General features: G+C 41.5%; 1 protein-coding gene across 12 annotated transcripts in view; it reads right to left on the reverse strand.

Moving 5' to 3' along the window:
- MAP3K4 (mitogen-activated protein kinase kinase kinase 4) overlaps positions 1-6,087 on the reverse strand; it is a 62,838-nt gene extending 56,751 nt beyond the window's left edge. For all 12 annotated transcript variants that reach the window (XR_013181423.1, XM_077175691.1, XM_077175686.1 and 9 more), the window contains exon 1: positions 5,952-6,087. Coding sequence is in view for 11 of the 12 variants with exons in the window: in XM_077175691.1 (XP_077031806.1) it covers positions 5,952-6,028 (77 nt within the window). In the remaining variant the exon portion in view is untranslated. The remainder of the gene's footprint in view (positions 1-5,951) is intronic.
- Between the last annotated feature and the right edge of the window lie 4,511 nt (positions 6,088-10,598).

A 10,598-nucleotide genomic window follows, 5' to 3' on the forward strand; every position in this document is an offset into this window, starting at 1 on the left:
AGAAAAATTTTAACAGAATGTTCTCCTACTCAAGATCTGGAAGCCACCAGAGTCAGTTCTGCGAATTACTGCTACTTTGGCACTTTTCCCAAATTTCTCCTATATTCCTGGGCAGAAGCTTCTATATGTGTTTACTATATTTACAACAGAAAGACAATGTCACAGAAAAATCTAACCAAAGCTATTGAAAGAGAGGTGAGGTATCGAAGCACTTTTTGGCTGATTAGAACAACACAGTAAACCTCAAAAGAAGAAATTGTCAAACATTGATTCAAGAATAAATTAAGCACAATGCAAAGTAGTATTCATCATATCTTTTTATAGCAAGTAGTGATAAGCACTACTGAGACACATTTAAATGATGTAAGGAAGTAATTTTTTTTCTGCAAGTTATACCGACTAGAAATAAGTATAAAAAATTAATAAAATAGAGCTCTCATAAAAGTTTTGGCAGTTCTTCATGTTCTCATCTCAGAAAAAAATACTCAGAACTTTTTGTTCTTTTTTACCAGCAAATTTGAAAACAGAGAAAGCTTAACTAATTTTTCCATCTTGGATTTTTATTATAAGTTCTCATACAAATTTGAAGCATGATGTAACAGCATTTACAGTACATTCATTTTTGAGCTTGCCCCCAATAGATTATTTGATTAAAACTATGCCATATTTTATTTCAAAAGAAAAAATGTCTATTTAATTCTACCCTTGCTCTATAATGTGCAATAAAGTGTGAAAGTGTTGATGGGTTTGTTAGGTTTCCACATCCACGTTTAAGCCTGCCAAGTGGGGCTGCAAATGGATCAAAGGTTAGAACTGCAGAAACAAGAGCTAAGAGAGCTTTACCCAGCCCAGTTAGTATCCAGCTCTCTTAACTTAACTACTGATGTTAAAATATTCATTGATTCCAGACCCCATGCTTCTCCTTTAGTGCTACTTTTTCAACCTCAACTATATGCTAGCTCATATTTGGCAATTTGAAGTGATTTTTATTAAGTAAGAATCTCTAAAATGTGCTTTCCTCACTAATAATGTTTGAGCACTACATAATACAGTATCAATCCAAAGGGTAAGTGCTGCAATTAAGCTCTTGGCACCTGCACAGATCAGATCCCAAGGTCTCAAGCCACACACCAATGTAGTAAAACATACTTAATTAAGAACTATTTATGAAAAATCTGTGCTAACACACCTGCATGGCTTTTCTGGAAAACTTAAGCTACACCAAGAAAAGTTACATACTACTGAGAAAAGAGTATTAGGTTGCTAGGTTCAACTATAAATATATCATATATAAAAGTGATAAACTGGGAAATGCACAGACCTGTGATAAAAGATAAAAAGAACTGTAACAGCCATTCTCCCCCCACTCTCCCACACACACTCTATTCTTCTGGCAGAAAGTTCCATTCCCAGATAAGAAAAAACTAACAACTGGTTATGATCCCAAAGTTTCAGTTCATCATTTAGACAAAGGCAAAGTCTACAAGAACCCTGAAGGTGAAGCATTGGAATTAAATAGGTTTTCAATGGAAGCTGCTCTCTGAGCACAGCAGGCTGGACTTTTTGTCTGTGAGGTTTGGAAAATCCATGCAATGCAATGGGACTTCAGTCCTCTGCACTATTTGGAGCATCCCAAAAACTCAGTGGTCACACCCACAGAGAGCTCTACAGTGAAGCCAAGAAGTCATTGAGGCAGAGTAACTGTGGCCTTGTTATCACTTACTGATGGATGTTCTACAGCCAAAATGGTAAAAACTCTTCCAAATACTGCTCTCAGGAAAAGCAAAGCAAGTAAATCAGCAGCACAAGTAAGCCAAGGGCACAATAAACCATACACTTACACCACATTAGAAAGCAACACATGATACTCAGTACCACTGAATATCAGCAGGACACAGATAGAACAGAACTTATTTCCTCCTTCTACCCTAAGACTGCAGGAGACATTTATCAGCACAATAGTTACATCTTTTCTTGTCTGGCTGCAGAATAAACCTGATTGGGTTTCATGACAAATTAATGTGACTTTACACACAAGGTTCTTGGACTGGACACAAGTGAGCATTAGACAATTCAGTAACACTCAAATTCAGATGTTAAAGACAAACATTCTCATTTGGCTTTATGTTTGCAGTAAGCCAAGAGTGAGCATGGGACCCTTGTCAACTCTTTAAAGAAATAAGCTTCCAAGTTATTTTTTTTAATTCAAAAATCATTTAGTTAATAAATTACAGACTAAATGTAGCATCAGTGCAGTTAACATCTGAGAGAAGAATAAAACTGAAGGAAAGTAACAGTTTTGCAAACATAAATGTTGTAGATGACAGCAAATCCAACCATGCAACTGATAAAACAAGCTGAGACTCCTGTGCTGACAGAGGTCAACACACTATTGACTAGCAGTTGCTACTATGAAAAATTGTCTTCTAAATGTATTTTGGATGCAGTTTAAAAGAATGGTTTGGATATAATTTAAGAAATGTGGTAGTCATGGAAGTCAAACCTTTACAAGCCTCTAAAAATGCCAATTAGCTCCCTGAACTGAGAATTACTGCAAATCCCTTATGCTTTCCTTGAAATTCAGTAATTTGTTTTCATCACAGCACAGTTTGCATTCCACAAAGGTCAATATCACTAGCTTACATAATAGTAAAACCAACCTTGACACAGACAGCACTAATTAACAGACATAAAAACAACCCAGGCAGCCACACAACACAGACTAATCCTTACTGCTACAAATGCCAAAGACATCTCAACCAGCACTTCATGTGTGTTTGTGCGTAGGTGGAGCAATCAGTCATTCATTCCAGTCTTGCACATGTAAACAAGAAAATGCAATACATGTAGAACAGAGATTACATCTCACCTCATTCAAATGCATAGGGGGGAATAAAAGCTATGGCAAAGCTCTATATACTTAAATAATTTTTCCCATTGAAGCTATGATCTTAATAAAATAAACTCTTTCACTGCTCATACACTATCAGCCATACAGATAGTCTGGCAAGCAGGAAAATATGATGAGCACAATTCTCAACATAACCTCAGGCTTCCCCCAAACCACAGATGCTGGAGACTGACAGCCCCAAATCATTGTCATCCTGGAGACAACAAATCTGATAGACAGACTACTGACAAGTTCCCCAGCAAGGAGGAAGCCTCCACATAATTCACAATTCTGTCCCACTTTATTCACAGCCTTGGTCTTTCCTTCACCCTTTGCACTGGATGTATGCCAGGAGAAAAGAGGGAACAAGCAATCAGGGCACAAGTCAGGGTAGCCCTATGGCTCTTCATGCCTTTGCTGTGCTCCCAAACAAAGGGCAAAGTCCCATCAAAGGACATGCTTAAGGCCTCACTTTTCTCTATAGTGGACTTTGTGCCAGAAAATTCTTGGGAAAGGCTAAAATTGGGCTTGGGAAATTTAAAGCCAATGGGTAAAATAATCAAGAAGCACCAAACACATCTGTTTTAATTAGCATTGTAAATTATCTAAGTGGAAACATTTTAGCTTGAAAACTTTCCACTTGTTTTAAGGATTTACACATAAATGTGAATTCTTCACCAAACCTTTCAGTAGTATCTTTTCACTTATCCATAACCACTGCATGCTATCCAGGGTCAAAGTGCAATTCTATCTCAAAATCCACATCTGCTCGTAGCTTCCCAGAGCATTTTTCACTTTAGAGCTGTCTCCCCTCTCTCCCCCCACCAAAGTGTATTTCATGAAAGAAAGGAAGAGCTGGGAAAAACAGTGTGGTTTTGGAGAGGGATTCACAATGAAAAGTTTTTGACTAAGGACTGTGTAATTAAAAAAAAGCCATAAATATATTATGTTTGCCTTCAGTTTACAAAATTTACCATTGCATTTATATTCTAACAAGAGATAGGATCCTCACACAAAGTCCAGCAGATTTCTCACACCAAGCAGTCTCAAAACAACAAATCAATAAGCTTTGTTTATCAAACAAATGTAGGTGTATTGCTAATTCAGAATGACTGAATACTTATCCACCAGAACTAAAGTTAACTTAAAGAGAATGCATTATAGCAATGCACTTTGGTACTAGCCAGAGCTCTCTATCATAAGAACATATTCACACTCTACAAAGAGGATTAAAAGTGATATGCCATCAAATGGATTTCAAACGCCCAAGCCTGTGCAAAATAAACTGATTTCAACAAGATTCTGACCTCACAGCCCCAAGAATAAACACCTCATGATGATTCCAAAATTTAAATCAAAAGTAATCATGTTTGAAAAAGCTTCAGACACTTTACTTGTATTACATTTAAGTAAAAGCAAGTGCTGCATAAAGCCAGAGAAGCAGGTGTGAACTTGGGACACAAAGTACACACAGAAGTGAATCACAGTGGATGGAGTACATGCACTACCCTACACAAATTAAGGCTGCCTAATTGTTTTGAGACATCCCCTTCCCACCCACCAGCTCACTCCGAAATAGCTAATTCAATTTTCATTTGCTGGGTAAAGTTGTCACCACATTATCCACACCCACATCCGACTCATATAAACTGTCCTGTAATAAGCAGAATCCAGCAGAGGTCAGAAATGGCCCTGCACAGGAAATGCCTGGGTGTTTTCCATTCAGGCTCTGGAGATTACTCTTCTACATGAAGACAGCCCAGGTCTAGGATCATGCTGTTGTACAAACTTTATTTTAAATCATTTTCTGCTTAACCTGCAGTATTAGTCATTGGAGAGTCCTTTGAAAAGGAACTTAGAAGCTTACTAATTCAGTTGCCCTGCAGCATTTGTATTTCATAATATTTCTGTTAAATCTTACTAATTTTATATATATTCTGATTTTGGCATTCTCAGGAGAGAAAGACAAATCGTTAATGCACATTAATGAAAACTCAAAAGCATTGTTCAACCCCACAGCCTTGACCCACACAGGAGCACATCACAACTTCCCTTTTATTCCATCAGTACAAAACAGCAGCTCACAATATTCAAGAACTGTCTCAGCAACACTACAGCAGATATTTTGCATGGCACACCTGGAACACAATGCACCTGACTACTACCTTACAATACTAATTGATCACACAGGCGTTTTAAAAACGTTTCCTGAATGCCTCCTAGTGAGAGGTGAAGTGCATCAACAGGATGTTACTTAAAAATGAGAAATAATTGCCACGGCATTAATAACTTGGACTTATGCAATACTTCTGCAGCCAGCTGGAAACACTAAACCATAAATTTGCATCCCCATCTCTCAGCAGGGCACAGATGGAGACTTGCAAAAAGCCAATCTGCAGGTCAGCACATTCAGGAGGTGACAGCAGTTGCAGAAAGCTTTGAGGCATCGCACTTCTTTGTGAGCGCTTTCTCTTTTTTTTTTTTTTTTAACTCTCTCGTCTTACATCAATCGATTGCAGCGTTGCCAGCAGCGATACTCCATGACCCCGCTGTTTTACCGGCACGCCAGAGAGAACCCGATTTTCATCACGGCTGCCATAAACACGAGACAGCCTTGCAAGAGGGCAGCGCTTTTATGGCTGCAGTTCACAAGTCAAGGAGCGCGGGTCACGCTCGGTCAGCCTCCCGCGGGCTCCAGCTGCTGCTGCCCCGCCGCTCCGCAGCCTCCGGCCCGACCCCGACACCGGGCGGGCAGTGCTCCGACACACCCGCTTGCACTGCTGCGAGGCTGGGGGCGAAGGAAACGATTTGCTTTTAAATGCAAAGCGCCCACAAAACACTGCCTTACCCACCGCAGCCACTAGAGATTTCTTATCGGAGCACCGTCTCGCTCCGTGGGCGCTCTGCAGAAGCGCTGAAGCAGCAGCAGCAGCAGCCGCAAGTTCTGCAGCGCGGAGCGGCCGGAGGCAGAGCGTGCACCCCCGGCCCGGCGCTCGCAGCCCCCGCCCGGCACCGCTCCCTGCACGGAGCTCCCCACCGTGAGCCAGCGCTGCCTACTGACCTCCCCGGCGGCGACGGCGGCGGCTCCTCCATGGCGGCAGCGGCGGCGGCACAAACCAGCGCGGCGGCGTCTCTCATGCATGCACCGGGGCCGGCATGGCGGCGGGCCCCGGTGCGCGGCGCGGGGGCGCAGCGAGGAGCGGGCGCAGCGGGAGGAGGGGAGCGGGTCCCTACCCGGCTGCAGGAGCGCGGCCGCGCAGAGCCGCCCGCGCGGCCGCCATCTTGGGAACAGCCTCCGAGGGCAGCGGCGCCGGCAGCATCGCTACGGCGCGCCAGGAGGGACCGGCCGCGCCAGAGGCGCCCGCTCCGCCGTGGCCCGGCTGGGGGCGGCTCCTGGTGCGGGTTTCCCTCTCTCGGCCGCGGGGTCGGGACGGGCTGTGGGACGGCGGCGCTTCCCTCCGGCACCGTGGAAATTACATCTCCGCACTTCCCCGCGAGGGGCCGCGGTTATCCCGAGGCGGGGCGGTGACGGGGGCGCGGCGGGCGCTGCCGCCCCCTCCGTGCCCCTGTGGTGGAGCTGTCAGGCGCTGCCTGCGGGCGCCGCGGTCCCTGCCGCTGCTCGCTCCCACACCGCCGGCACACAGAGAGAGAAGAACAGTATTACTGCTGAGGGGAAGATGGTTTCCCTCAGCAGGTGCCCGATCCCTGCAGCCATGCTCGCCCCAAGTGCGGCGCCTGCGGAGGCTGGAGCGACCGCGGCCGGATCCAGGGAGGTGGAGGGCGGAGAGACCCCTGAGGTCCCCTTTGGGGGCGTGCATGGAAGAATAACCTGCTGTCTTTTATGTCTGCTGCTGACAGAGTAACTTGTTTGAATTTATGGACCTGGACTTTTTAAACCCTCCAGCAGCGCTGGTTATCAGCCTCGGACAGAAAACTGGAGCCAGGTTATCCAGCTGGAAATACAGAGAGGAAAATGTGATTTCCTTAACTGTAGGTTGGCTGGAATATCAATATCGTTATTAACTCCCGTCAAAGGCAGAAAAGTGCCAAGGGTCGTTTAATTGTTGGAATCGGCTCTCGAGGGAGCCTCACCTTCTGGGTTACGGGACTGGAAGCACAGCAACAAACCCTGGCATCAGTAATGTGTACACAAAGCACATGCATCATTTCTGATGGGTGAAATTTGACCTTGGACTAGAATCAGTTCTAGATTCTGCATTTTTGCACCAGTTCCTTCATTAGCTGTACAAGAAATTTGCACCTTTCTAGTCTGATACCAAAATTCAGCTGTGAAGTCACTGTTCGTGAAATAAAGTTGTCCACCTCTCTGTCAAAGTTTAGGAAACAAATTCAACAGTCCCTTGAAAATAAAATAATTTTTCTAAAGCTGAAATACAGGATATACTTCTACTGTATAATCTTAATACTATCTATTATTTATAATCTTAATGAATGCATGCTTTAAAATGCAGTACCAGCTAAATATCATTATGCAGGAAGCCACTTAGACTCTTTTCTGTAGGTCAAGATACCAAATCACCATGACCCTGATGATCATGACATTGAAACATCAAGACATTCAGCATTTACAAGAATTATTAGTTAAGATACAGCATTATCAAGAACTATTAGTTAAGATACCTCATGTAATGGAAAAAGGCAGTATTTAGCATGTTAAAGACTTTTGCTAGAGTACCTGAGCCCAAAACCATAAAGCAGTTCCAATGGCAGATACACACAATACATTCCCACTAGTCTGTCATGGTGAACAAAACTTAGAAACCATAGCTGAAGGTCAAAAATTCTGAGGTGCTAACCTAATAAATTAGTTGTCATCTCCATAAAAAGCATGCATTATCTAAGGTAAAGCTGCTTACTTCACAGTATGCATGTGTTCTTTGTATAATCACAAATAACAAAGAGTCAACGCTACAGATTAAATTTGAGCATTCTTTTCAGTTAGGGTTCATTGTCTCACACCATCTCTGCAGCTGTTTGCAGGGCAGAGACGTATTTAGCAACCATTTTTCAGAGACGTATTTAGCAAACATTTTGCTAAATGTTTCAGCTTCTTGGCTTCTTCTATCAAAACCATTTTCATTAAATCTGATACTGCATTTTGCCATAGATGGGATGGTGTGGAAATGGAGACATCCCAAGGGCCCTCGACAAAGGGAGAAATGGATACTGACCACTGCCACTACTTTCTGTAAATATTAAGATAGTTTACTGGAGTAAACTGGGGTTCACTGCAACCTCTCAAACAAGGTGGTCCAGAAGTCTCTTCCCTGTACACATTTTCCCCTTTCCCTTTAGAGCAACCCAGCATATTGCATTGCATCCCATTCTTGTAGTATATCACAGAAAATATCCTAGAACTACAGATATTGGCCAAGCAAAGCAAGGCTGTAAATTTGATTCAGACATGCTTCTTTATCTGCAATTGACCATAGTGAGGAACATAGCTCCTGGCATAAAGGAGAAGATTGTAAGAGAAGAAGTTTATGAATGGCCATACAGAGAACTTGGGAAGAAATTAAGAGATGCAGGAATATTTGGAAGTGATAGTACAGGAAACAACAGATGACATAAGAATCTCAGAGCCTAGAAACAGATAATATTTGGCAAAGAAAAAATTTCAAGGCAATACAGAGGTCTTAAAAAATTGATATGCAAAAAAAAAATTAATTATTTTTGCTTATTTTAAGGAATATAATATTTCAAAGACTTCCTGACCGCCAGTTTCTGAGTCTAAACGTATAAATATTTCATAGGTGCATGGAAACTGATAAATTTCACTTTCACTCTGGTTCTACTACTGGAACAGAAGAAGGCACAAAGTTAAAATATACATCACAATAAGTATCATCTGTCTGTAAGAAAATAGAGTTAAAATATTAGAGTTAAAAAATATTTATATTAAAATATAAAATGGATTTTATTGTCTGATGTGGCAAAATCATGACTCCAAAATTACAGGTTAAGAAAACAAACCAGGAAACAAGTAACTGTCAAAATAGACAAACTAATTTCAGTTTAACTTCTGTTTTCAGAAGTTTTAGAAATAATTTTCTTCTTTTTTTCAGGAAACATCTGGCTTTATGATTTAGCAGATGCTCAATTGCTTAGGAATTGCTTTTTATTCTAGCAACATGCCTTTTATTACAGTGGCAGTCCTAGAACTTGCAATAGAAGTTTTAAATGGCAATAGCATCCTAATAACAAAAATAGGTCTTTGAAATAGTATTTTCAAATTTCTACTGCAACTACCCTTGAAATTTCTATTGATTCCTGGGGCATATATTCTGTTGTTCCTTCCTCCTCAAGTCATCACAGGTATCAGGCACAATTGTACATGCAGCTGTGCTTTTGCCATCTGCCATTTGTCCAGGTGTTTTCTATAAACAAAAAGTCCTAATGAAGACAAAGAAATATTTGGTCCATGTAGGTAAATAAATATGTTTTTAAAATATATTTGAAAATTTTTCCCCTGGTACCTGTCACAAGGCAAAACTTCCAAACTTTTTTTTTCACATTATGAATGTTGCACAGAATAAGGCACAACTTGATTTTGGGTTTTCTTAAGTCAGTAAACGAAATCTAGTAATCAGATTTTTCTTCACTGTGTGAATGGCATGCAAAAAAAAATCAAATTCTTGACAAAACTAGCTTTGTACAATTTGTTTTTCCTTCAAATAAGTTATTTATTTTAATTCTAATAAAAGCTATTTAAAAATAAGAGCTAATTTAATCAGACATTAGAAAACAGCCTGCTAGGTATAGTTAGTCTTGTTTTAGTAAAATGTGCTGAAGACAGAATATTCATTTTTTCTTGGTCATAGATTAGAAATGCTCTTCTGCAATGCAATGAAGAGTAAAACATGAACAATACCTGCATTTAATATCTAGAACACAACCTGACACCATTTCATTTGCAGACATTGCAGCTTGCATCTCCAGAGTCCAAATAAAATACCAAGATGTGTTTCTACCTGGGCATATGCAGACTCACTCCTCCATCCACAGTCTCGTTGTTCTCACAGAAGATCAGGTTGGGGGTGGCATTGAAAGAAACAGAACTCACTTTTCAGTGTTATCTAACCTGAGCTTTGCTGCAATTGATTTGAAGTGTGAAGCTGACAGAAATTAAGGAGTCCCACTGTATATAGCCCTGTTCAATCACCCGTTACTGCTGTGATTCATTCACTTGGGAAGCTGGCATGGGAGCTGCCAAAGCTTGTTCAGCAGCATGGTTTAACACCCGTGCTGTAATAGGAGCCAGCTAACTTGATGGAGGTGGAATATTTCTGTCTGAGCTCTGTCATCTCACAGGCTGCATGTCAGATTGCACAGGGCTCAATACCATTAATTCACCACTATTAAAGGAGAATTTGTTAGTAAGAGTACCATGAGGTCAGATACATTCCTGTGATTATTGTTTTATCAATGCCTTCAACTGGGCATTATTTTTTATGTACTTCCCGTCCTAAAAAGCAACTCTGTGTAGCACTGCCTCTGCATTATTAAAATGGCACGACCCATATGAGAGAAGTACAAGATCCAGTTGTGCTTAAAGCTGTATGCTTTTACTGTGCAAAGCTGGTCTCTGGGCCCAGTGTTTGTAAAGCTGGGCATAGCTACACCCACTGGCTGCTCTTCAAAGGTACCAAGGCACTGGACTTAGAAATTATCTGAAACTGAAAATGTT

This window comes from Agelaius phoeniceus, chromosome 3, assembly GCF_051311805.1.
Source record: "Agelaius phoeniceus isolate bAgePho1 chromosome 3, bAgePho1.hap1, whole genome shotgun sequence".
NCBI lineage: Eukaryota > Metazoa > Chordata > Aves > Passeriformes > Icteridae > Agelaius > Agelaius phoeniceus.